This window comes from Fringilla coelebs (assembly GCF_963513975.1).
Source record: "Fringilla coelebs genome assembly, chromosome: 6".
NCBI classification, from domain to species: Eukaryota; Metazoa; Chordata; class Aves; order Passeriformes; family Fringillidae; genus Fringilla; species Fringilla coelebs.
This window is the reverse complement of record NC_140034.1, coordinates 3,435,171-3,462,638: the sequence shown is the minus strand read 5'-3', so window position 1 is coordinate 3,462,638 and position 27,468 is coordinate 3,435,171. Positions and strand designations below refer to the sequence as shown.

The 27,468-nt window shown below is 49.7% G+C and overlaps 1 protein-coding gene across 7 annotated transcripts in view; it reads right to left on the bottom strand.

Moving 5' to 3' along the window:
* The window catches only part of SAMD4A (sterile alpha motif domain containing 4A), a 99,750-nt gene extending 81,758 nt beyond the window's left edge, over positions 1 to 17,992 (bottom strand). For 5 of the 7 annotated variants that reach the window (XR_014616284.1, XM_084208800.1, XM_084208803.1 and 2 more), the window contains exons 1-2: positions 17,858 to 17,992; positions 17,010 to 17,594 (exon numbers count right to left, since the gene is read on the bottom strand). Coding sequence is in view for 5 of the 7 variants with exons in the window: in XM_084208800.1 (XP_084064926.1) it covers positions 17,010 to 17,205 (196 nt within the window). In the remaining 2 variants the exon portion in view is untranslated. Of the gene's footprint in view, positions 1 to 17,009; positions 17,595 to 17,857 lie in introns of those variants that run through there. The other 2 variants (XM_084208799.1, XM_084208802.1) reach the window with 2 other exon arrangements.
* Between the last annotated feature and the right edge of the window lie 9,476 nt (positions 17,993 to 27,468).

Sequence of the window (27,468 nt, the reverse complement as noted above, 5' to 3'; positions counted from 1 at the left end):
GCATATCCCCAGGGCAGGAGAAGCTTAATTATGGAGAAAATGGGCCACATATTAAACAACTAGTGCCAAAACTAGTGCTGATCAAACACAAAGGAGTGGGTGGACACCTCCATGCCCAAGACCAACGTGGCCAGACAAACCATCCCCTGAAATAGCTCCTTCCCAGCCTCCTCCTCCCAAACCTGGCTTCAGTTTCAGCTCCAGCTGTTCTCTCGCAAACTGCTCCTCCTTAAATAGTCTCCATTCCTCCTTCCTAGGGGAGGATTTACCCCACAGGATGACAGCAGGCTGAACTATCAGGAGAAAACTAAAATAGACTTTCAGTAAGATTAACGTCCCACTAGCAGCTGTATTACAGTGAAATGCAACCACCTGGAGGGCTAATAAATATACAGATGGATTAATACAGAGACTGAAATTTATAAATAGACTGAACACTTCATTTCTGCAGCAAATTCCCCAGGAAGGAGGAAGGTGGGAGCACCCACAAAATAAGGAATACACCATCCAGACAGAACAGCTGTGCACACCACGAAGCATCAGGAAGAAATTCCTCTGTGTGAGGGTGGGGAGGCCCTGGCACAGGGTGCCCAGAGAAGCTGTGGCTGCCCCTGGATCCCTGGAAGTGTTCCAGGCCAGACTGGACAGGGCTCTGAGCAACCTGGGATAGTGGAAGGTGTCCCTGCCCATGGCAGAGGTGGGAATGAGATGATTTTTCAGGTCCCTTCCACCAAACCATTCCTGTGATTCTCCATCTGCAGCATCAACGCTGGAGGAGCGTGAGGATACAGGAAGGAGCTAACAATGTTCTTGTCATTTACCACCCAATGCACAAAATTAGAGATAATAAAGCAAAGCAAATCTGAGATGCATTTCTGGGGCAGAAGGGAGCAGAAGGCAGGTGCTTCAATACCCTAAATGAGTGTCCTTGCACACATCCAAAGTCTTCCCAAGGAGAGGTGGCTGCTGCAGTCTGGCTGTCTGCAAGCAAGTGATGCAAACCAAGCACTCAGCAGCACTGCAAAACCAGCTATAAAACACACCTGCCACATGAACCTGGTAAATAGGAAAGAAAACTAAACTGGATATTGAGATGATTCCTGGAAAGACCAACTGTCCCTTCCCATCGACCAGAAGTGACAGCAAGGTGCTGCAGCACAAGCAAGGCTTTGTATCTATAAAGTCAAGCTACAAGAATGAGTTTGTGCTCAAGTTGTGGTTCACCACCAAAGAGACCCATCTGAGGAGCAGCAGAGTGCTCAGTGCAGGATCAGATAGAGTTATCTCCACAAGCTGCACTGTTATCTGCTTGCACACACAGCTCCTCCATAGGATGCTGGGTGGTGGGATGTGATAATGGTAAAGCCATCCTTAGCAACGGGAAGGCATCACATCTATAAAACACCAGCCTCGTGGAACAGAGCAAACACAGGGGGAAAAGCAGCTGGTGACATGAAGGGAAAAAAGAGGGGAAAAAAAGCCCAATTCCTTGAGAGGATTTATTTTAAAATGATGGTTGCTCAAGCCTGCTACTGGGGATTCAGTACGTCAGGAGCAGCTCCCGTGCATGAGGATGAATGGTGACTCAGCAGGTAAAAGCTGTGAAAAACACATCCAAGTTCAAATTATAAAATAAAAATCAGGAGGAAAAGCTATAAATGCCTCAAGAGGTTTTGCTTTGTGCACTGGTTGGATGCCAGGGGAGCCCCATTCCCATGCCCAGCACCCATGGGGGCTGCCCCCTCCAAAGGCAGAGCCACTGATGGGATCCCCGAGCCCAGGCACCACTTTGGGATCTGTGCCTGCCCCAAATACAACGTGCCATGGGATCCCATCACCACTCAATTCCAGATGGGATGCTAAACACAGCCTTGCACCCCAAGGCACACTCTACTCCAGCCTTCATTGCATGTTGCTCCAGAGAGGACAGGAGTGAGACTTCTTAATGCACATTCAGACAAAAATACTTTTTTTTTTACACTGCCTTTTTTAAAGTTTTAAATAAAAGTCAAAAAGCCCAGCCAACATGAAAGGCTGGATAAACACTCCTCCTTTCCCCAGCAGAAATCACAAAAATGCCTTTGAATATGTTTTGGCAAGAAACAATGTTTTTTATGAAAGAGCTTCATTGAAAAGTCACACTTTGGAATGTATTCATCTATTCTACATTTTAAAAAAAGTTTTAATTACCACTTTAGGAGTATTTTGACATAGTTTATGGTTTGTTAGATTGTGCTGTGTGCTACAAATGCCAAACACACCTTTAGGAAATGCCTTATTATTGTATTAATGCAAAATGTTGGGTTTGTGCTGCCGAGACTTGTGATGGCAAATGAAAAATAATAAATTAATTCCATTTGGAAAAAATGCTGCCATTTATAACCCAGCAATTAAGAACAGATTTAATTTTAGATATTGCTGCACCCTTCAGCTTAGCAAGTTATTCAGTACCAACACTGGTACTATCAGTGTATGCTCAGTTCTTTAAAAAACAGACCCAGGCCAATTTCTCACCCCTTAAATTAGCGATGCTAGACATGAAAAGTTAATGCTGCTTTCCTCTCTCCTCAAAGTTGCAACATATGGATTCTGTTGGGGGAAAGACAGAAAAAAAAAGGCAGCACATGCTGGGATTTCTACTGTAACAGGCCAAATTTTATCAACCAGGGGCACACAAGGAGTTAACAAAAAACCCCAAACCTCAATGGAGCGAGGCAGTGTTTGCAAACCAGGGGGTGTAGATATTTTGAGGGAGGGGAAAACAGCCCAAATCCTGGCTCTCTCCACGTCCCTGCCCAGGGCCAGGCAGTGCTGCAGCAGGTAGGAGATGCAGAGAGGAAAACCCTTTCTATTTGGCTGTGGCTGTGCCAGCGGGAAGGTGATGCCCAGGGAGGGCTGGCGCTGCGGGCAGGGCTCCAGCTGGCACCGAGGGCATGGGAGGCTGCTGGCTGCATCCCACACAGGAGCAGTCACAGGGACCAGCACCTGCATCCCTGGCACTGATGGGGCAAGCCCAGGACTCCCTGAGAGCCAAAGGCTGGCAGGAAATGGGACCTCAGTGTCCTGGGTGGCTCCCAGCATAAAACACTCATGTCACCACCAGCAAGCTCAGCACCACGAAAACAGACTGTGGCCAAGGGAAGGGAGGGGAAATGGGAGCAAGGACATGGGAACTCCCCTTCCCCCACGCGTCCTGGCACTGCCACCAGCTCCCAGGCACCTCCAGCAGCAGCAGGAGACCACAATGTACGGAAAGAAGGGACACACACGGGCTGTGGCAGCACTCCAGACTTGGAAAGCAAAATTAACGCGTGTGGGAAGGGACAAGGAGGGAAAGGGCTCTCTGATGATGGCAGTGGGGCCCAGGGCATCCCCTGCAGCACTGAGGTGACACAGTGACACCTCTTTGCTGTTGTCACAGCAGCACAGCTGCCAGGACACGCTGTGGGTCCCCAAGGGTGGCCTGACCAAAGCCAGGTGTGTTTCTGTCACATGAATGCTGTGAGCTTGCTGCAGGAAAATGCTTTGGGCTTCTTGTTACACAGGAGGCTAGAACAGGCAGCACACCCAGAGCTCTGTGAAAACAGCCAAGTTTGGGGGTTTGGACATCAAGAAGATGAAGATAACACTCACCACAGTGCAACAAGAAGATTTTGTGAAGCACTAAGGGGATCCCCCCAAAATCCCAGCAGCAAACTGGGACAGAGCAGCAGAGCTCAGGGAAAAGCTCTCTGAATCCTTGGGACCCTGCCATGGGTAAACCCAGATAAACCAGCTGATAAGGACTCAAAACCCCCAGAGGGGTTTGCCAGCCCCCAAAAGATCCAAGGGCACCTTCACCACACCTTGACCTGCCACAAGCCCTCTTGGGGCACACAGGAAAGCAAGCAAAACTAAATTAAACCTTATCTTTTATAGGGCTCCCCCTTCTCCTTGGACAAAAAAAGGAACAATAAAACATCCCCAAGCACATATTTTTATTTATCAAGATTCCAGCAGTCTCTTTTCCTGCTACATCCCTCTCAAAGGCTGTACTGAGGAGGATTGCTGCACTAATTGTAAGTCTCTGGAGAAACAGGCTTTCCTCTGCTTTCACACTGGAATTAGTTACGCTCAGCCTGACCTTGCATTATTTTTAAGCTCTGCAACATTAAAGGAAAATTAAGAGAGACTTGTTAAATCCCTTAAAAGGTAAAACAACCCTATTGCTCCAGGTTTACACACACAAAAAAAACTCAAACCCAAACCAAAAATGAGCTCTTAAATCACAACTACCCCTTTAATGTGGTAGGATTTAGTTTTATATTTTAAATTCATTCATTTCTCGTTCACTCAAACAATCACACCAGCTTTAATGAGCTCTCCCTATGAAAATTCCAACTACAAAGGATCACATTTGCTCTTGTTCCAGAGCTCCACACACCTCGAAAGGAAATCCTAAAGCATCCTGTGCTTCTTAGCAGCCAGATTACCAGCTTTTAATCCCCTCTGCCAGATGTATTTTTAATCTTTTTGGGTGTAATAAAGCAAATTAGTGTAATTGTATGGGTAAACTGAATCAAAATAGGCACATAAGATTAAAAAAACCCTGAATTTGGTTATGTTTTGCAGATCTGGCAACTAACAGAGCTGGGAGCTGAATCAGCCCTGCAGGCACTGGCAGAGGGAGAAACTGCTGCAGGGTGAGTGAGGAGCTTCATCATCCCTTGGCCAGAAGTCATGGGCCTGTTTCTCCTCTGGGTTCCATGCAGGGACAACACCAGCTCCTGGATGAGCAATCACAGCACGGTTTGGGTTGGAAGGGACCTTAAAGACCATCCAGATCCACCCCCTGCCAAGGGCAGGGACACCTTCCACTGTCCCAGGGAGCTCCAAGATCCATCCTGCTTGCTCATCCCTCCAAAATGACACTGCTCTGCCTGTCTCAAGCCAGCCCTGTAACTCACTACGTGGCTTCTTTGCTATCAGCAGGTTGGATGGAATACTGGGAATAAATTCTTGGCTGTGAGTGTGGTGAGGCCCTGGCACAGGTTTCCCAGAGAAGCTATGGCTGCCTTTCAGGTATCTTGTCACAGAAGCCACTCTGCTACCAAAACCTTGCCAGGCAAACCCAACAGAGCCCAGGAAATGGATCCTGCAGGCAGTGAGGATTCTGCTGCAGCTCAGTAGGGTGTGGGCTGGACCCCAGCTATCACACCCTGAGATTACTGACGCTCAGGGCAGTGGCAGAAGACACCAACTACTCCCACTTTAAAACCAGAAACCAAGTGAACATCAATGCTGACATCCAGTGTGGTTTCAGGAGGGATTTAAAGAACTTGGGCTTCTTCATTCCCTAATCCCACACCATTCCCCACTACCAAGCAGGACTGATTCCTAACAATGCAAAAGCATCTGCGCACATTTTTGTAATTATTTCAGACCCAGCAGAGAGCACCCTCCCCTTTCTGTAGGGTTAATCTAAAGAACAGTTGCCAAAATGCTGAGAACACAGAGGAACAATAGCTTCTCTGATGAAATTCCTCCACTCCATAGAGAAACCAGTATCCTCCAGCTGCTGTGGCTTGTCCAGAGAGATCTCCGAGTGTTTACCGGCTCCCATAAATAACAGGGAAAAAAAAAAAAGAAAAAAAAATGACAAACCCAAAGATTCGAGTGCAGCTTGCAAAAAAAAAAAAAAGGACTGCAGAGCCCTGCCATCTAACCACAACACAAGTTTTATTAATGCAACATTTGCTTTGTGTGAAATATAAACCCGGGACATCAGTGGAGGGAGTGCAATGTTGGCCACCTGTCCCGGGGGTAGAGACTCGCTAAACTTATCAGCACAGAGACCACTTCCAGCAGCTCCATCCCTTTAAATCCTCATTCTCAGTGGAATCTCTGATCAGTCATTTATAAAAGCTGGGAAGCCAGGCTGGACAGCTGAATTACAGCAGCTATTATCCACATATGCCTGAATACCAGCAGACACCTTTATTTATAAAGGCTCTCCGGCTGACCGAGATTTGACATCGGCTACAAAAAGCACTCAGCATCCAACTGGCTGCTCCAGAAGAATGTGAGGAGAGGTTGGCAAGCAGGGGCTAAGCAGACACCTTTGCACAGCTTCCCTGCTGCTGCCATGACTCCTAACCCAGCAGGTTTAAGTAATTGATTTCCTGAGCAGACACACAAAGTTGCACACCTTTGCCTCTTCTGCTGTGGATTTAAATGCATTGTTTTCCCCTCATCCCTAATTCTAAAATATTTGGGGTATTTCATCAGGCCTGTCCTCTCTCTTTTTAGGGTCTCTGCACTTTCCAAGATGCTGTTTGTTCACCTTTGGGCTCACCCCACCTTTGAGCTGTGAGCTCATCTTCCATGAAAATTGGGAACCTTGACAGGTAATATAAAGGCAAGGAGATGGGAAGGAAGAAGGTGATAAAAAAATCCCAGTTGCTCTTGGCAGATTTTCTTTAGCTCTAACAGTCTCACTAACAACTCCTGATAGCAGAAGGTGACCAAAGTGTGAATTCTGCTTTAAACTGACAGAATTCCCAGGAGCAGCACGTGCAAACACAGCCCAGGGGGCTCAGCTGGGCCAAGGAAGGCTCCAGGTACCATCACACTCCTGATCCACTGCAATAACCTGAAACAGGAGCTGGCACCTCTGCCAGGACACAGAGACTGGATCCACTTCCCAACAGGGCTCCAAGGGCTGCCTTGACCCTGCCAGCACAACCACTCCAAAGAAGGGATTTCCTTGCCTCATTCCTCATTTCTTAAGCAAGAACCATTGAAAGCATCCTCCACTGACCTCCTAAAGCATCCTTGTTCAGCTGGAGAAGAGAAGGTCCCAGGGAGACCTCAGAGACCCTTCCAGTGCCTACAAGAGTTAAGAGAGAGCTGGAGAGGGGCTTTGGACCAGGGATGGATGGAACAGGACAAGGAGCAATGGCTTCCAACTGCCAGAGGGCAGGGATGGGTGGAATTTTGGGAAGGAATTCCTGGCTGTGAGGGTAGTAAGAGGTGCCCAGAGAAGCTGTGGCTGCCCCTGGTTCCTTGGAAGTGTCCAAGGTCAGGTTGGACAGGGCTTGGAGCAGCCTGGGACAGTGGAAGGTGTCCCTGCCCATGGCAGGGGGGGGAACAAGGTGAGCTTTAAGGTCCCTTCCAGCCCAAACCATTCTGGAAGTCTGTGACCCATCCTGCTCCCAGCACCCATCCCTCCCTCCCACTGCAGCCAAACCCCCAGCACCAGGCTGAGCCTCAGCACAGCTCCCCAGCTAAAATTCCCTACAGATGATGAAAATCAGAGCTGAGAGCAGCAGGAGCAGCCAAGTGACCTCGGGCATCCCTCACAGCACAACCTGGAGCTCTGGGAGGTTTCCCCAAGGAGCTGCTGGATGGGATCCCTGTGGTGCCACCCTCAAACCCCCAGCAGCAGTGTCAGGAAGGAGCTGTGTGCTGTCCCTGCACTGCAGAATAAGTTGTTATGGTTACTGAAGGGTTTGTTGGGCTTTTTTTCCTCTTCTTCTAAAAAGAATTCTTATCAGTTTAACATAATACCACCAGTCAATAACAATTCTTATCTTAAAAGGTCACTCAGGTAGTTATAACTCAGCATTTCATCTATGTTTGCATTATCTGGAGGGAAACAGCCAGGGGACTTTGTATTTTTTTTAATAATCCACTTCTTTGCAACTGTAAGATTTTAGAAAAACCCTACCCAGAACCAAGCTGACCCTGTGGCAACTTGAGCACGCTGGGGAACAGTCAGAAAAAAAGGTAGAAAAATCACATTGATGCTTGCTGCATGAGAAAGAAGTGGAATATCCCAACAGGAAAACTGAAAGGCAGGAAAATGTATGGACATAGACTGCAGCTGCTGCAGAAACACACGTGTTCGGCTTGTAAATGTCAGACCAGCCAAGTTTCACCACAATAAAAGTTGTGGGGTTTTCCCTCCACATTTCTCTCCCCATTTTCTTCCTTCTTCAATTCCCATTGCTGATGGGGGACAGAGAAAAGGGGACAACAGGAAAAACCCAATGACAAGAAGAACTGACCTGTGATGTTCAGGGTTAAAAACACAGCAAAAAAAAAAAAAAAAAGAAATGCAGCAGCATGGAAAGTGGGTTTCAAGATGCTTTGGGCTAAACCTGGTTAAACCCTGTTTTATCCACCCACTCAATTTCTTCTTATAACAACAATTAAAACTCCAAACACAACACATGCCCATTCCCCACCAGGCAACAGCACAGCCAAGGAGCAGGAGAACTAACTGGTTAAAAGAAAGGCAGGTTTGTGGCTTGCCTGAAACAAGTTGTATTAAAAAAAAAAAAAGGCAATCTGGAATTAATTATTTGTGAGGATCAGTAACAGAAGAGAAGCATTTTGAAGCACCCCATGCTTCTAAAGCAGGGCAGCCTTGGTTGAAAGCAAAGAGTGGAGCAGAGCTGCTGAATCCTGCAGAGGACAGTCACAATATTAACATTATTTTAAGTAAAATAACATCTCCAGGCATGATAGCTCAACAAGCTGGGCCACATCCAGCTCCTGCAAGTAACAGGGAAGGCTTGCAGGGGTTGTGGCAGGAGCTGGCTCAGCCCTTGTGCAACAGAGCTATCACAGTATCAGCCTTCTGTGTTTTCCACCTTGGACAGTCCCTTGTCCACAACATAAAATGACCCTGAATTTGTGGTAGCACCTTTCTCTGCCCCGTGGATTATTCTGACAGAATCCAGAAAAGTGTCTGCACTGCAGATCAAGCACTGCAAACACCCTGAGAAGTCTGCCAAGGGCAGCAGCCAGGGTTAATGGTGGAGAAATACATGGTTTACACCCTGGGTTCAACTCAGAGAGCAGAAATCTGTAGGCATCCCCAGCAACCTCCAGCTGAGGTGCTGCAGCACACACCTGCACAGAGCACATCAGAGAAAGCAGGCTGAAATTCAGACACCTTCACCAAAACCCCTGATACAGCCAGGCCATGGAGTCACTGTGTGTAAACACGTCAATAAAACCTCACACTGACAATAAAACCCACACTGACACTAAAACCCACACTGGCATGATGGGTGAGCCTGTGCTGGAAAATCCTTCCCTTACAGCTCCTCCTGCTTCAGCCAGGTGTGTTTGTCTCCTGTATGGAGAGCCAGAAGAAGCCCATGCACTTCCAAACACAGCCAGCTCCTGCCAGGTACAAAATAAAGTACAGTCTCAAGCTGCACCAAGGGAAATACAGGTTGGATATTAGGAAAAAGTTTTTAACAGAAAGGGTGATAAAGTTCTGGAATGCTCTGCCCAGGGAGGTGGTGGAGTCCCCATCCCTGGGTGTGTTTAACAAAGCCTGGATGTGGGACTGGGGGCCAGGGTTGAGTTGAGCTGTTGGGGCTGGGTTGGACTGGATGATCCTGAAGGTCTCTTCCAACCCAGTGATTCTGTGAAACTGGGTTTCTGTCTCTGCAGCTGGCCCACTCACCCTGACCAGGCTCATTTTCTGCTCAGCACCTAGAACCAGAGCAAACCAAGTTTCAGGGCTGTCCTGCTATGGGTGAGACCATCCCACGGTCTGCTCCACGAGGGAAAATCCAGCTTGCAATCCCCCTGTACCAGAAACACAATTCCCTCTGCCCACAAAATCCCTTGCAGAAGAACAGCCAGGCAACACCTTCTCCAGCAGAGAATCCCAGCCTTGTTTTGATGAGATCCTGCCCTTCCACTTAATGCATCTGCTGCGGAAGAGGAAGCTGGGAACGGATCTGCTCACTCCAACCTCAACTTTATTTGTAATTACTGGGCCAAGATGGAAAGCCACTGCCTTGGCTGTTTGCCATTGCCCAACTTGCACTCAGTGATGACCTCTGCAAATCTCTGTGTCTCTTCCTAGGACCAGAGCACTGGAAAGATAAACACACCATTTTTGAAGGGAAAAGGGATGAACATGCAAGCCTGGGGATCCCTTGCATCAGACCTGCAGCCTCTTTTAGATCCCTCAGCAGCTCTTACGTAAGCAGGAGTTAGTAAAATAGTGATGGTCTTGTTTGTTTGGTGAAAATAGGAAATACAAAGGGCACATGCACACCCAGAGGCAGATTTGCACAAACACACAGTTCACGTGAGGGCTCATCCCACCACCCTTGGGGCCTTTCTGCAGGCAAAAAGGGCTTCAAACACAACGATCTGTGCTTGTATGGGCTCCTGCACTCAGGTGGCATCATGCAAGGGGTGAGGAGGAAACTGGGGCCGTCACTGGGAGCCCCAAAACACAGCACTGCAGGACAGCAGCTTGTCCCCTCTCTGATGAGCCCAGCCCAGGGCTGGGGGGCACTGGCAGGGCCAGGGGTGCCCTTTCCCCCAGCAGTTATCTGTGGTAACACTAGACACGAGCTCGACGCTGGAGTGCTAAAGCACTGACGGATGCATCCTAAAATAAAGCTGGAGCTCACAGTAATTACTATTTCAGTTCCACTGATTGCAAACATAACTCCCAGCTCAGTGAGAAGTGGCTTTCACGGGCCACAAATGAAACCAAGGTGGTCTTTTTTGATGGAGCATGAGAAAAAGAAAAGGCAAAGCTTGAGAAATTGTAGGGAGATGGGAATTTCCACCGTGATCCACAACCTTCAACTGCTTCAGGGGAACTCTGTGGGAAAATTCAGCTGACTGGAGCATCAACTGCTTTAAAATCAACTGGCCTAATTGCAAATATATAATTGGTGAAACGGGCATGCAGCTTTGCTCAGATTTTGAGGTCTAACACGCCAAAGGATGCAACTGTGCAGAGGATCATCCAGCAGCAGCAGCGTGAGCCACGAGCAGAGCGCTTTCCCCACTCATCCATTTAATCTCGTTTGCAGATAAGTGTATTCACAAACTAGATTATTTTAATTGATGGCTCTACAGCTGGTTCCTATTCAGCTCTTGATCTAAAGCTGTCCTCGACCTCTCCCATCAATCTGTATCCTGATAGTGATGCTCTGTGTGCTTCCTCTCCTCCACCAACATCCTCCCTGCACCCACTCTGGTAGGAGAGAAAGAACTCCAGCTCTGCTGCTTTTCCAAGCACAAATACAAGATATGTGCACAGAAGGAATCAAGGAAGAAGCTGGTCCAGGCAGAGAATTCCAGCTCAGGTCCGTGATGATGCAGGAAATGCTTCCCTGCCTCTTTCACATGCACTTCAACAGTGGGATTTTTCCCAACTGAAGTCAGTGAGGAAATTAACCCTGGCATCAGGCCCCTCCCTGAACTACCTGAGAAAATGGTTAAAAGGACACTGCAAAGTATGGAAAGGTCTCTGGAAGAAGGCAGCCCACCCATGAGCAACCCTCTTGCACCACACCGTGCTCCAGGCAGAAAACAGGCTGTTACCATAAGTTAACTTTTTTCCTTCCCATTTCAAGTTTTACTGTCTAAAAATTACCACCCTGGCAAGCTCTGCCACTCCCCCATGCAGAAGACCTGGCCCTCATTAGCTCTGCCAATGGAGGAGACTTTGTCATTCATGCTGGCAAAATTCTGGGAGCAGGCACAGGAGTATCTCCTTTCTCCTCTTACTGCAAGGGACACGTGCCAGGAACGACAAGAGAGGGAGGTTTTAAGCAAACAGGAGAAAATACAGAGGAGCAAAGTGCAAGCCCAGAAGAGTCTCCTGTAGGTCCCAGCACTGGGGTGAGGGGGACAGCAAGGGGGAACCTTTGTAATGCCACACCACAGACCTTCCTGCAGCCTGCAGGGCTTCCCACAGCCACTCTGGAAAGCATCCCTAAAAATAAAAATAGCTTTGAATTGTAAGAGAACACTGGGTGTGTAGCCTGGCTTAAAGCCCCTGGCTAACAGCACTCTGTACTTCTGTACCCCTACCCTTGGTATTTTCCAAAAATCCCAGCACTGATGGCTTTTAGAACTCAAGCTTGCAAACAAAACCTGGAAAAGATGTGTGGCAGCAGGTCAAGCACCAGCAGGCAGGTTAAAAGCAAGTGTCAGCTCAGCAGATCTGAGGCTTGCCCAGGTCACCCAGAGAAGCTGGGGCTGTCCCATCCCTGGGAGTGTTCAAGGCCAGGCTGGATGGAACTCTGAGCAGCCTGGTCTGGTGGAAGCTGTCCCTGTCTGAGGGGTTTCAAGAAGATGATCTTTCAGGTCCCTTCCAACCCTCCTGTGAGTCCCCTCTGTAATATCTCCATTTAGGAGTCCCAGCTCCTAATTTTTAATGAGCAGAGCCAGCAGGGCTGCTCACATCCCTCTCCAGGCAGAGACAAATGTGTGGAATGACCACACAATGCCAATGTCCAGCCCTGCACTTAGAATTCCCCATCACATCCAGTAAGCACAGGCTAAGCTCCTCACCCCATCCTCCCCCTGGGCTCCTCCAGTCCCGCTGTGTGACAGCCCAGCAATGCCCAAGGACACTGAAACCAGAGCTCAGCATTGCAATGCAACTGTAAGCCAAGAAAAATTTTTTAAAAATGGGAAACACCCTCCAACTGGGCACTGGATGATTTGCCATCAGTGGGGTCACTGAGGATGAACTACAAAATTTGCACAGCGCAGGGGAAGCAGCTTCCTGATGGGCTGGGAGACTGTCTGTGGCTGGGCTGGCAGCAACAGATGCAGGGCTGGAGCCACAGGGAGCTAAGCATACAAGCAGCAAGGTCTGCAGGAATATGTAATACCTTTTAATAGACCAGCTGGTACAGTTGGGAAAAAACCCACAAGCACACAAGCCCTCCTTTGAGCTGGTGCACCTTCATGCCTGGCCATTTTTTCCAGCTGCATCACTTGGTCTATTAAAAGACGTTACAGCTCCCTGCAACCCTTGTCTCTTCCTTTGGCCAGTCCTTCCCAGGATGAGGAATCTAGGTGATCCTGATGTTCCCCCTGTGATACCTGACAGCCTGCTGAAACGAAATGAAGATTTTGGCCCTAACATATGGAGCAGTAAATGTCTTGTGCATAGGCCAGAGAAAGCTTGTTGTCCTTTAAGGCCAAGAGCTTAAAGCTGTCACTGCTTCCATCAGTGCATGTGGCTGTTTGGACACCTGGAAGACCTACGGGAGTCTTTGGGCACTTGTGTCAACCTTGCAGGAATGAGGAAGCCAGGGCTGGTGGGGTGGGAGGTGGGACTGCTTTGGGAACAAACTGCAGAGGGATGCTGGAGTGGATGAAAGCAGATCTCCCCATCTCCCCACTGGGTGTGCAGCCCACAGAGCAGCCATACCCAGCACCCCTGGGTGCCCCAGGAGGAGCACAGGTCCCATTCCCACCCCACTCCTGCCTGACCTTTCCTGGAAGCTTAGAGGAGGTCGCCGCGTCCTGACGGCTCCGAGCAGCTGGGACTGGAGCTGCCCAGCAAGGCCAGGCTGGAAGGAAGGAAGGAAGTTATAGCAGGCTTTTAAATAGTGCTATGCAATACCTGAAACTTCTATTTCTGTGCACAGATAATATGGTTTCCATATTCTCCTCCTTCTCAGCAGACCGAGCCACTCACGCTCCAGTTGAATTAACAACAACTCACACTCTTCACCAGTTTAAACCATTAAAGCTCAGTGAAGCCACTGAGTAGGACAGTCCCAAGCTGTACATTTCAGCTAATGAAGAATGTATAGATGTCCTTCCACATTTGCTTCCCACTCCTATTTTCCCTTTATAAGCAAGCAATGGATTGCAGGCTGTCTTGCAGCCCCCACACCTCCGTGTGCCCCCCAGGCACCAATGCAGCTTCCTGCAAGACACCTGAGGCTGGCAACAAGGTGACATCCACCCCTCTAGGCTTAGGCAGGGAACCATGGAATCAGAAGGATCCTCAGGGCTTTCTAAGGGTCAAACACAGCTGTACATAGCAGAGCCACATGGGGTTTGCAGTACTGATGAGGACAGCTTGGCTGTCATTATGAAAATACCCTCACACTTGGGAAAAAAAAACCCAGGATAGAATTCCTCCAAACTAAATATACTTTCTTCTCTGTGGCAATTAACCAGTTAAAAAATTTTCTTCCTTGAGTTTTCCCACTACATCTGCCATTCATCAGACCTCTCATCTTGTGTCTACCAGGCAAGAAACAACCTGGACATCTTTGCTGAAATGGGTTTTCCTCCACGCCTGGCGCACACACCTGAAGGCTCTGAGCCCAGCACCACCAGTCAGAGGGGATGTCTGAGCTCTGGTCTCTCTTTGGGACCCTCCTGATCTCTGCTCTTGGTGATAACATTTCCAAGGATGGTGCCCATCCACCACAGACCACAGCAGGGTTGCCACCTCCTCCTAAGGACCATCACACCTAGGAGTAACATCCCAGTTTTCCCACCTCCCCACAGGACTGAGACAAGCAACAGGTCCTGCACCCATGAAACAACTCAATTCTCATGAGGATCCAGGGTAATTCCAACACCTGCTCCAGGACATCAGCCCAGCAGTTACACTGAGCTGGTGACACCCCTTCCCAGACAGTGGATTTCATGGAAAGAGAACATCCCCTGCCCTACAGCCCCCACCAGGGATACCAATGGGACACCTACAAGCAGGGAGCCACTATTTCCAAGCCAGCAAACACCAGGAAAATGTACCAGGAGCCACCTCAGGCCCCAGTCTGGGAAAGAATTGAGCCCAAATCAGTAATGCAAACACCAGGATTCGAAGAGTAACGAGTAATGCAAGGTTTGATGACGATGCTGCTGTTCAGGACTTGGTGTGACTCCATTGCCAGAGAAGAGACAAGTGCCAGACTGCCAAACAGGCATGGAACAGGAGAGATTTAAGGAATACAGGTGGCTTTAAGAAAGCAGCACTAACACAGGAGACTAAAAGCTATTTCCTAACTGAGCCTGGTTACAAATCTCAGCTAACCTTCCCTGCAGTGCAACAGGATTGCCTGGAAAAGTGCATGTCCTGCTCTGCAGGATGCATGGATACATCCATCCCATGGGAAAGCCATACAGAGGGGACACTCTGTGAGAAAGAGGAACTCAACGGATCCAGGTTTTGGCACTGGAGTTACAAATGCCCTGGAGGAAGAGATCATTTTTGGAAGGCAGGCCAGGAGAGCTCAGGCAGCTCCACCAACGCAGCAAGGGCCAGGCAGGAGGCTGGGTGCCAAGCCCTGCACGCAGGAGAAATCCTCACACCGAGCAAGGTCAACGGGATTACAGGGGCAAGCAGGGATTGCTCGCACGAGTGGAGATGGGAAGGGCCCAACCCTGGTCTGCACCCAGGCTTACACTGAGAAAATGCCACCACACAGGCGGTCCTACGTGACTCTGTGCCCAGGACCACTTCAGAGCCCTGTTTTCCTTCACAATTCACCTTTCCTGATGGCAGGAGGCAAATCACCCCCCTCTAATTCCCTGGCCGAGCGAGGGGACACAGCTACTGCCAAACCCACAGCCGGAATGAAAAGCTGAGATGTTGATAAAAAAAAAATTAAAAATATATTGCTACACCAACTCGCAGAGGGAATCACAGCAAAGCTGTGCTGGGGCTGGCACGGGAAGCTGCAGATTTATCCAGGAGCAGCCGAGTTTGGAGAATGTGTTCCCTCCCGGCCCCCCCCGGGGCCTCCCCACCCAAAGGGATGGATGAGGTTCATCCCTTCAGCTGTTTATAAAGGCAGCAGTATTGCGCCCAGACGCACTCGGCAGCATTCCTCCCTCTCATTCCTGCGAGCTATATAAGGGAACGGCCAATTCCAGCCTCGCTCCCCCGTAGCCAGCCCCGATCCCTCTGCGCCGGAGCAGCTCCAGGCTCGGTTTCCTGCAGAAGGACTTAAATCCGTCCTCGGTGGAACACGGCGCTGCGCTGGACCTTGTCATCAAATGGCAGCACAGGCAGCTGCCAAATCCTGCCGGCTCGGTGCTCTAATAGGGAACAGCTGGAGAAGGACCCTGCATTCCTCCCGCCCCGTCCACACCGGGGGCTCTGTTCGGGATCCGGCCGCAGCATTTCCATCCATCACGGAACGCAGCCGGCTGCTCCCCAGCACTGCTCTGCCACGCACAGCCCAACACCCAAGGGCTTCCAGCCCCCTGCGAATTTGGTGCTTAGGAATGGGGGGTTCACTTTGCTTTTTTTGGGTTGCAGGATTTTTTGGTTTGGGATTTTTTTTTTTTTGAGAGGGGTTGGAGGAACAGAACTGCGCAACTAAATGACATTTTGCCTTCCCTGCTGACCCCCCGTTTTACAAAAACTCTAAGCAACTTGCATCCCTGTGTACATCCACACTTAGGAACACACACATCTGTAACACACCCCCCAAAAATAAATAAACGGAAACACACGACACAATTCGCACGGCACTTGTGCCATTCCCATCCTGCTCCAACTCCCATTTACTTTGGAGGAGTTGAGCAACTTGTAATGGCAAATAAATAAAGGAAAAATACGCTTTCGGTAGCCACGCACATTTGCTGTCCTGCACCCTGCACACTCAGTAACATGAAACAGTCCACTCATATTTTCTCAGAGCTCTACTGAAACACAAGGGGGTATTCAGAGCCGCAGGAAAAAAATGCGTCCAAACAGGATCTGAATGATGAAATAGGAATTGCCACATTTAACAGGAAAAAAAAAAATAGGATAACCCAGTTGCCCAGACCTTTATACAATAACAGTTCGTCTGAGGTAGCGATGGGCTGCTTCTGCATGTTGCAGAGAGCAAAGCAAGCCACGTTGCCCAAAAGAAGCCTAGAAAATCCAGACTCTACGTGACCTGACTTACTTATTTCACAGGAAACTGCATGGAAGGAGGAAGGGGGGGCACGGGGGGGAAAGGAAAAAAAAAACCCACCAATCATTCATGCTACCGTAGTTACACCACGCCATGGAGCGGAGTAGTTTGCTGTGAAAAACCAAACTGAAATAAGCCAAACCCCGTTTGGAAAATAAACGCGAGCAGAGAAGCCGTTCCCACAGCCGAGTTGGAGGAGCCCCCCGGCTCCCAAACCGCACCCGCTTCTCGGGTGTATTTTTTTTTTCAATTTCGACGGCATTAGAGCACCGCCCGAGAAGGCTCGCAGCAAACGCCAGCACTCACCGGGGTTGTTGGCCTCCCCTTCGAGGATGTGGAGCTCGGTGCAGTCTGCCAGGGAATGCTCGAGGCAGAGCTGGAGGAAGCGAGCCTGGGTCCGGCTGACGCGTTTGAGCAGGGAGAGCAGCGCAACAGTCTGCTCGCACTCGTTCCAGCCCTTGAACCACCCGGCCAGCACGCCAACCTGGTCTCGGAACATCATGGTGAGCCGGAGGGACAGCTCTGCGGGGAGAGAATAAATAACCGGGACAGCCTCCCTGCCCCGGCGCCGCTGCCGCCACCGTGCTCGGGTCAGGGGTATTAAAAATAAAAATAATAATAATAATAATGATTAAAAAAAAAATTCCTCCTTTGCGACGCGAAGGGCGGGTTTGGTTTCTGGACGCAGCTCTCGGCCTGGGCTGGGTTTTGCTCCCTCTCTTCTGGCTTCGGTGCAGCGCTGGATTCCTGGAGGGAGGGAGCGAGGGAGGGAAGGAGGGAGGTGGTGGGGCCGAAAAAAAAAAAAAAAAAAAAAGCCAAAAAAAGGAAAATCCCAGCGTCAGGGCTGCAGCCAGCGAGGGGAACGACCTCCTCCCGGCGGGGGCTTCACACCTGGAACAGAGAGAGGAGGGGGCGTCAGGGGAACTGCAGGAGGACGAGGAGGATGGAGAGGAAGGCTCGCACTCAGCCCGCTGTTTTCCTCCCACTCCTCACCCACCGCGCATTCCCCCACCGTCACGGCGATCCCCCCACATCCAGCACCGCCATTTGGGATGGGGAGGGGGAGCACTCAGCACAATCCCCCCCCCACTGCAGCACAGAGCCCCCCCAAAAGTTCTCCCCCGCACACACACTCCGTATAAAAACACACTCACCTGACTCATAGCGGCCCCGGCGATCGGGGGAGGAGGGGGCGGCGCGGCGCTTTAAGGTGGCCGTGCCATGTCCATGGGATGGAGGGGGGGGAAATGAGGGAAGGAGGCGGGAAAAGGGAAAAGGGAAAGAGGGGAGGGGGGGGGGGCGCGCGCGCGCTCCGCGGCGCGAGACTGAGCCCGGCCGCGCGCCGGGCCCCCGCTCCCCCATGTCGCTCATTTGCATACGGGTGACGTCATCGGAGGGTGGGCGGGGCCGAGCCGCGCGCCGGAGGGGGGAGCCCGAGGGGGACGCGCGTCCCCCGTGTGTCCCCTCTGTCCCCCCCTCCCTCTGCCACTCCCCCCGGGAATGTTGGGCGCTCCTCCTGCCCGGGGAATGCTGGAAAACACACTCCGGATCCCCTCCCCGCGCCGCAGCCGGCCCGCGGAGCTCCCGCTGGAGGAAACCACCCTCTAGTGGGCTGCGGGGTAACGGCAGCGGGGGATGTTCTGGGGGGAAAAAGCGCCGCTTTGGGATCTGGTAAATGTGGCCTCGTCGCCTATTGGTAATTTTTAAAACTTTTTTTTTTTTCCCAGAGTTTTGCATGTTAGACATACGTGTTAAATATACATGGATTTAAGCCCGTCAAGCACCAAGTGTGCAGGGACAGGATTTTGTTTGGGTTATCATTTCCTGTGCAGATTTTATTTCCCTTTCCCATTTCTCATTTATTCCCTTTCTTTTTTTCCTTTTTTCATTTATTTCCATCTCATTTCAAGGGGTGAGTGATACAGATATATACAAGAATGGAAATGGGGGAGAAAAAACTCTAAGCATAAGTGTTTGCAAGAAGGCATCAAATACTGAACATAATCAAACATTTTATAAAACAAAAATAAAGGTGTAAAGTGCTTTTATCTGTGGGCTTTTCATTTGTGGGAGTATGTGTCAGTTTTAAGCCATTTCTTCTTGTCTTGTCGCTCCAGGCTGTTGTCCAAAATGTGTCTCTAGCACTCTCAGAGCCCCTTTAGGAGTCCCCAAAACCCCTGATCCATGTTCAGGAACAAGTGACACTGGTACCTCTGCCCAGGGCAGTGGTGGAGTTCCCATCCCTGGAGGGATTTAAAGCTGTGTGAATGTGGCACTTGGGGACAAGGGTCAGTAGTGGCCTTGGCAGTGCTGGGGGAATGGTTGGGCTCAATGATCTTAGAGGGCTTTTCCAACCTTAACAATTCTATGATTCCATGATTTTACCTTTGCAGCATCTCCTGGTCCTCATCACTTTGAGGACAGGGAAGCTCAGAGTTGGGAGCCATGCCCAGGTGTCAGGACACGGTCTGGGAGGGTGGCATGATGAGATCATGGCAAAGGGGGGAGCCACACCAGTGAGCCACAGAATCACAGATCTTAAAGCTCATTTAATTCCAAACCCCTGCCATGGGCAGGGACAACTTCCACTACCTCAGGCTCCTCCAAGTGCTGTTCAACCTGGCCTTGGACACTTCCAGGGATCCGGGGGCAGCCACAGCTTCTCTGGACACCCTGTGCCAGGGCCTCCCCAGCCTCCCAGGGAAGAGCTCCTTCCCACTGCCCCATCTGACCCTGCCCTCAGGCAGTGGAACTCATTCTCCCTTGTCCTGTCACTCCAAGCCCCTGTCCCAAGTCTCTCTTCAGTTTTCTTGGAGCCCCTTTAGAAATCCATAACCTACAAGTGGCTGTGTGCTCTGGTGGGGGCTGGAGAAAGGAAAACTCCATGTTTGTGCATCCTTTGGTTGCTTTTAAAGCAACGCGTGTCTGAATCTGCCCCTTTTGGAGGGAAAACAGTAGTGGGGAAACAAAGGCCACCCAAAATCACCAGGAATACCTGGTCCCATGTGCTGGAGCATCAATCCCACTGCAGGGTGACGAGATGAGGATCACCAGGTAGACATCAAGTGCAAATGGTCCATCTCATCACACTTGGAGTTTGCTTTTAGCTCTCAGTCTGTCTGGTGACTAATTAAACAAACAGGACTTCCCTGCCAACGAACCCCGGCCATCTGCCTCATCCTCCAGCTCCATCCCAATCAATGCTCCACCAAGGAGTCCCTTTCCCCTCACCTAAGTGCTGAGAGCCCTCCTGCTGTCGGGATGTGCTCTGGGACGGCCGTGGAGCCGTGAGGATGCACCATCTGCCGCGCCGGGTGCGCGTCTGGCGCGGGAGCGCGGAGCGAGGCTCCGGCGGCACCAGGAGCTCCGGGTGGGAACGCTCACACCCCGTTAATTTAAGGGTTGCCAAGCTGGCTGTGCCAAGAACGCCTCCCAGGTTTTGCATTTTGCATGTCTAAAGTGGGAATAGCAGCGATGGGAAGGATATTTAGGGCTGAAGCAGCAAATGCATTCCGCTGTGAGGCTGGGAAGGGCGGTGGGAAATGGTGTCCCCCCACACCAGCAAGATGTGGAGGTAAGGAGTAAAAGGACCAAAGCCACAGTTTCTATCCTGTGCTCCAGGAGACACCAAGACCATGCTTACTAATTAATCCAAAGATAATCACCCACCACTTAGGACCCCACAGTTCCTGTTCCCCTGAGTGTCCCAAGCAAGCAGCTGTGGAGGAGTGAGACCCTGACGTAACAGCACACGCCTGATGTTTGGAGGTTTCTATGGTAATTAAAAAACAGATCTGTGACCCGTGGAAGAAATTCCTTGCTGCATTCCGTGCTCTGCAGGGCGGGTGCCCGTGCAGATCCGTGTGATGGAAGGATCCTCAAGCTGGCTGGGAGCAAATCTCCGTCCCTGACTGCAGTGGGGGCACTCACCAACACCTCCGTGGCCACCTCTCTTCCCTGCAGATGGAGAATCCAAAGTGCAGACCACGTGTCTTGGGAGCAAAGACAGCCCATGCAAAACACAAGGCAGACTGAGTGGAGAAACAGGGTAATTCTTTTTTATATGCTAATTCCTCTGGGACCTTGGGGTCCTTGCAGATCCAGCTGGAGCATCTCTGCAGGGCTGCTGGGTAGGAAGCAGAGGCTGTTAGTGGGGCTGTGCATTGTCTGCGTTGTTGTGGGCTGGGGCAGAGCAGATGCTGGGCTGGGGTGGATCATGGAATCACAGAATATCCTCAGCTGGAAGGGACCCACAGGGATCATCCAGTCCAACTCCTGGCCCTGCACAGACACCCCAACAATCCCAACCTGTGCCTGATGGTGTTGTCCAAATGCTCCTGGAGCTCTGGCAGCCTTGGGGCTGTGACCATTCCATGGGAAGCCTGTTCAGTGCCCCACCACCCTCTGGAGGAACAACTTTTCCTGATATCCAACCTAAACCTGCCCTGACAGCTCCAGCCATTCCCTGTCACTGCCACTGAGAGCAGAGATCAAAGCTGCACCCTCCATGAGGTCTCCCCTCAGGCTCCTCTTCTCCAGGGTCAGTACAGCAACATTTAGATTTGTGTTTACCATTTCAGAGGGAAAACAAGAGGCCTGTGGTAATATTAGCCAAGCAGGTGGTCTAAGCAAATTAGTGAATCCTGATGATTCCCGAGTTCAAAGGAAGCAGTTGCTCATCTCTGTGGAAGCTATCTGATAACATATTTAGCTGAAGAAAGGATGAGTGTATCCACCAGCACACAATGGCCCAGATTTCCTAGCTCATTAAACCCAAATATTAGTGAAAATACCATGGTAAGCAGGCTGAGATAATTAAACACAACATCACTTCCATTTGTTCCTAAACACAGTGTGGGAATTGGCCACTGGGATGGCAGCATTTCTCTTACCTTGGGTAGTGAAGTGGAGCTGTAAAATTCACAGCAAAAAACACCCTTTGAAAACCAAACTCACACCAAAAAGAAATAGAATAAAATAAAACCTATGTGGGTCTGTATTTCCAAACTGGATGAGGCACATATTAAAAAAATCACAGAATCCTTGAAGGGTTTGTGTTGGAAAGGACCTTAAAGACCATCTTCCAGCCCTACCATGACCTTCCACATGGATCAGCTCTCAGTGTGGCAGTACAACCACTGCTTCTTAAGCCCTGTTAGTAGCAAATGAAGTGTTGCACAGCCCAAATCCTGGTGAAAGCAGCACGGGCTGACTCCTCTGATGCTGGAGGCAGTGATCACTGGGTGATGGAGGATGAGGGCTCACATTTAACCCTCTGGTTAAATGTGAAGGTTAAATTGAGCTGCAACCACAGATGTGAAAGGGAAAGAGGAGTGGCAGCATCTGAGTGCAAACACCTGGGGAAAGGAGCACTGGGAAACACTGGTTAGCATGGAAAGGCTGCTCACATTGTATTTGTTCAGCCATTGTCAAGGGGGTGCTGTGAAAAGATCCCATGTCCTCTCTGAAGTGCTGGGAGTGCACGGACGTTGCCTCTCCAGCAGTGTCAGCTCTGCCCTGCACGCTTGATGAGCTGGCTCACAGGGACCCCAGGGACACAGAGCCAACAAAATAAATCAGCTTAACTAATGGTACTCAAAAAACCACCCCTGGCAAATGTATCACAGGCTGCTCTTGTGCCTGGAGATGCCAACAGAACGGTGATGAAGAGGAGCTGAGGGAGAAGGGAATGCAAAAAGTGTTGTGAAGGATTTCCCGTAAGCTTCACTGGGCTCTGCCAGTTTCAAACAACCCCTTGAATATAAACATTGCAACATCTGATCAACAGCAAGTGAGTATTTGCAGAATGTGCCTTTGCAGGACTGAGATCTCTGCGTGTTGGCCTTCAGGGCAGCCTGGTTATCAGTGCTGGATGGTGGGGCACACATGACATGTCCCATTCCACCCTTTCCATCCATTGGAACGGGCATGGAGAACAGCTCCACTCACACCTGGCATGGGTCTGCACCCCTGAGTAGCTCTGGGCCCCTCTTCATGCACACCAACACCCCCAAATGCCTGCCAGCGCAATGACTCCCTGCATGGCTGTATCCCATAGCCAGCCTCATGTTTACCTACACCACTTGGATTTTTCCAACCATTTCCAGCCAGCACTGAGAGCAGCTTGTTATAGGACTTGGAGCTGACTGAGGCTGTGTTGCAAGCAGATGGCCCTGATGAAACAAGACACTGATCCCCAAGGAGGCACCGTGCAACGGAGCTGCTCGACTCCCCGGCTCCAGCAGCTCCAAGGCAGCCTTGGATATGTGCATTAGCACGCACCATCGAGGAAATTGCTTCCCTAACCACCCCTCTCAAGCAACTCTCTTTGAAAGCCTGGTTCCAGCCTGAGACACGTGTCAGCAGCACTGACACTGTGGCAGTTTTCCTCGTTAGTTATTAATAATGGAGCAGCTGACAAAATTAGGGTAATTTAAGAAAATCATTAGAGGAGAGAGGAGTTTCCAGGCTGGGTGAGGGTTTAGGTGTAGCCAGGATGCTGGGGTGAAGGAAAACCTCAATGCTCACACTTGGTGGAATGGAAGGGGATCCAAATGTGGAAGATAAACAGGGGGGAAAACAGCCCTCATTGATCCTTCTGCTCCTGGCTCCAAACAACTTCAGCAAAATCCAGGGAAGTGCCATCTAGGGCTGCATGGACTAACAAGCATGTGTGGGCACAGCTGGAATAGATGTAAATGGAGATGATCCACTGAGACCTCTGAGGGCTGTTCTGCATCTTACCCAAGCCCTCCTAATGACAGAGTGTTGAATGCTGTGAAATTTGATGGAGACTTTTTCATTAAGAAGTTGGTGCCGAAAGGGAAAACTGGAGCTGGCAGACTCATTCACACATTTTTGTGTCTCTGGGAAGACACTTAGAGATTGAAAGACTGGGAAAGCTGCAGTCATTCTTTAATGGGAATTCACCAGCTCTTGGCAAATAGTCCTTTTTGGTCCTATAGCAAAATGTAAAGGTAAGTTCTTGTGTCATTCAAGCTGTCTCAGTAGAGGAGGGTTTGGATGATATTGCAGCCACTCCAGCCAGGGTTTGGTACAGAGCACCTGGGAGGAGAAAGGCAGCAGCTGGCTCACCAACCTTGTGTCATGTATGGCAGCATCTGGTGAATGAAAATCACTGCTTTTCAAGCTGTGCTGTGCCATAAATCACTGCCCTGCTCTTACTGGGATCAGTGGAATGTGCTGCCCCACAGGGCTCTGCTCACCCTGGCAAGCAGAGACAATGCCATGTCTGACTCCCTCAGGGCTCCTCACTTGCCATAATCATCCCCAGCCCTGCTGCCAGAAAGATCCCACCCCCAGGCTCCCTCCAAGCTGGTGCTTTTTGAGCTGGCAGTCTTTCCCTACAGGGAAAATCCTTGAAATTGAGGACCCTCAGGAATTGGAGTGAACAAACCAAATGTGGTGTCTGTGCTGCACGTGAGCAGGGAAGACACAACATCTGTATCTCACAGCTCTGCTGGCAGGAGACTGATGCCTGATAACCCCTGGTGGAGCTCTGTTCTGCCTCCAAACTCAACAGCATCTGCAGAGTTACAGGGAAAAAAAGAAGAGGGTAACTATCAAAATAATTCACAAGTTAGCAAACCTCCCTTCCAGCCTGCTTGTCAAAGTATTGTTCACGAGGAGCTGATAGACATTGGAATAAACAGCATGTGGAGAGAGAGAAGTGATGCATTAGACCTCTCACCAGTCCCCTGACTGCAGCTACTACTGAGAAATCTGCCAGGAAATATTAGATGTGAAGTGGCTATGCAATGGGAGAGGAAAAATTATTAGGAACTGCCAAAATCCCTCAGCTGATGAAGAGAAAAAGCTGGAGGAAGCATTTAAAACCTAGAAAAGCTTTTTAAGTACAAATCTGCTGATAAAAGGTCGCTGCAGACTGAAGATAGAAAACACAGGTAACAACTAATTGTCCTGATAATTATTGCTGGTCCCACAGAAGCAGTTCTGGGATTCAATCAAATCACAGGAGGATCCAGATAATGCAGGTGTTTTCTAAAGAATGGAAATCAGAGAATCCCAGAATGGTTTGGGTTGGAAGAGACCTTAAAAATCAACTCATTGCAACCCCCTGCCTGGGCAGGGACACCTTCCACGTGAACAAGTTGCTCCAAGTTCCACCCAGTCTGGCCTTGAACACTTCCAGAGGTGTGACAGAAATGCAAATCCTCATGTCACAACTGTGATAAACATCCCAGTGTTGCCCTTTCCATGCCTGAGGACTGCCTGTGCAGGGAGAAGGAACAAAAGGAGTTTTTTGGGTTTCCCAAGCCTGATGAAGGCTCAGTAACCTCAGCATGAATTTATAATGTCATTGATCTCCAAAATTCTGTATGAGAAACACAAAGACTCCCCACTTTGGACATCAGGCTCTGCTGATGGATTCATTTAGTCTTAAGACTGTGTCTACATATAGTAGTTTTATTCTTTTAAATCATTCCCATTATGAGATGGGGTAATTAAGGCAGGACCTCTCCAGCTCAGCTGCAGCAGCACCCACACAAAGGTGCCTTTATGTTGGTGTTGCACATTCCCAGGAATTTATGGAACCCAACCAGTGTCAGGCCCTTTTTACAGCTATATCCCCACTGCACTACAAGCTCTTGTCTCTCTACACACATTGCTCACACAGAGTGAGTAAAAGCAACACAGAAACAATTTGCAGAGCTGCCCCAAGTGACTCTGAACTGTTCAGCAGACACTTTCTGGCCCCCTCTGTGTTTTTGGGGACTGTTGTGGCACATCCTGCAAAACCTGGGACACTCTAGTGCTCAGCTGTGGCCTCACAGCTGTGCTCAGGTCTGCACCTGCAACCTTGTGTGCCATCAGAAATGGTGGTCATACCAAAGTTTCCCAGAAATAAACCCCTAATCCAATTTTCTCTTTTTTCCTGCCCAGCATATTCCAGCAAGGCAACACCAAGCCTTTCTAACAGCTCAGTTCAGAGGACTTTTGCTGTAGCAGATGGAATTCAGCTATCCCTGGCATTAATTACATCAGCTACACACACACAGGACACCAGGGACAGCCTCTGCAGGAGCTGCACGTCCGCTGCAGTGACAGAGGCCAGTCCTTGTTTACTCTGGATGTGAGGACAGCTGAGCAAGTGGTGACTGGTGCTTGCAGAAACCTCCAGTGACAGATGTCAGCCCCAGACCTCCCTCACCTGGCAGAGTTTCCTCAGGGCACAGGGAGCCCCAGCAAGGTGCAAATCAACAGGAGAAACTCACCCAATTCCTGTCTGGTGATACCACACTTGAAGTTTGAAGCATGTAAATGAGGCATTTAAATCAGATTCACACAGAAGCTCATCTTAAAGCTGAACAAAACATGTACCTGGGCAGCCTGTGGACAATCTCACCACCCTTTCAGTGAAGAAATTTTTCCTGATATCCAAACTAAACCTCCCCTGCTGCAACTTGAGGTGTTTCCTCTTGTCCTATTCCTTGTTGTCTGGGAGAAGAACCAACCCTCACCTGGCTGCACCCTCCTGTCAGGGAGTCGTACAGCAGCCATCTGAGCTGACATGGATTTTCCCTACAACCATTTTCCCCTCTACTTAGGAGGCAGATAAGGAGGAAGGAAGATCCTAACACAGCAACTTCCCCTACAGAAGGAAGATGCCCATGTCATAGTCTATTGGCACTTGGAAAGACACCTTGGGACATCCCTAAATAGCACCACTTTGCCTGATCAACCCATTTGGAAGCCTCAGCTCTGATTAGGGTTGACGAATCAAAGCAAACCAACCTCTCCTGCAGCAAAAAACATTATGAATCTGAAACACCCCAGTGCTGCTTAAAAGAACCAAGTCCCATTGCCAGAAGTCTTCCAATGTTCCTTGATATCACCAAAACCGTAAACAACATCTATAATGAACAGAAAAGAAATGTTATATCACCTCTATTACAACAGGGTGACAGAGCAGAACAGCCTCTGTCAATACACTGTGTTTTTGTGGGTCACAGGAAGGTTTTATTTCTCTCTTACAGCCTTGAATCCCTGCTTTAAGACAACCAAGGGACACACTGGGCAGCTTTAGAGCTGCTCCTTTTCCTTCTCACCTGATCTGTATTTTGGCATGGCTTCTCAGAAGAAGGGCAAATGTAATGAGGCAGCTACTGTACTTTTTATAACTCTCATCAGGTCTTTCATTTGGGCCAGCAAGGAAGCTTGTTAGAGCAGAGAAAGCAACTAAGCATCTCTGGAAAATGCTATTAAAAGAGCAAGTAACAAATGAAAAGCTGGGACAGACTTTATGGTAAATACATGGCCTGGCAGATCAGCACAGCTACATCCTGCTTGCCATTATTATTTAATACTGGCATCGATTGAAAGATGAGGCAGACCAGGCAACTCTCTGTGGGGTTACTTGAATACCATTTCATGTGAGATTAAATAGGCCCACAGGTTTGGATCATGCTGTTTGATGGGAGATTTTAATTAATTGATTAAATATCGGTGACTACTGCGGTGGAGCAGTAAACAACACCTCCTTCATCATCTCCGTGGGCAAACAAGTGCCTGCTAATTATCAGTGCCCAGCTCCAGGCTGGAACCAGCACAGCATTAACCTGCTCCTCTGGAATAACAAGCTGCCCAGCCACTGTCCCACATGCTGGGTGAGCTGCTGGTGTGGAAGCAGCTGCTGCCATGCATCAAGCACAGCTCCTACCCCACAGACACCTCGGGGTGTCATTCCTGCTTGATACACAATGCAAACAACAGCCTGGTTTGT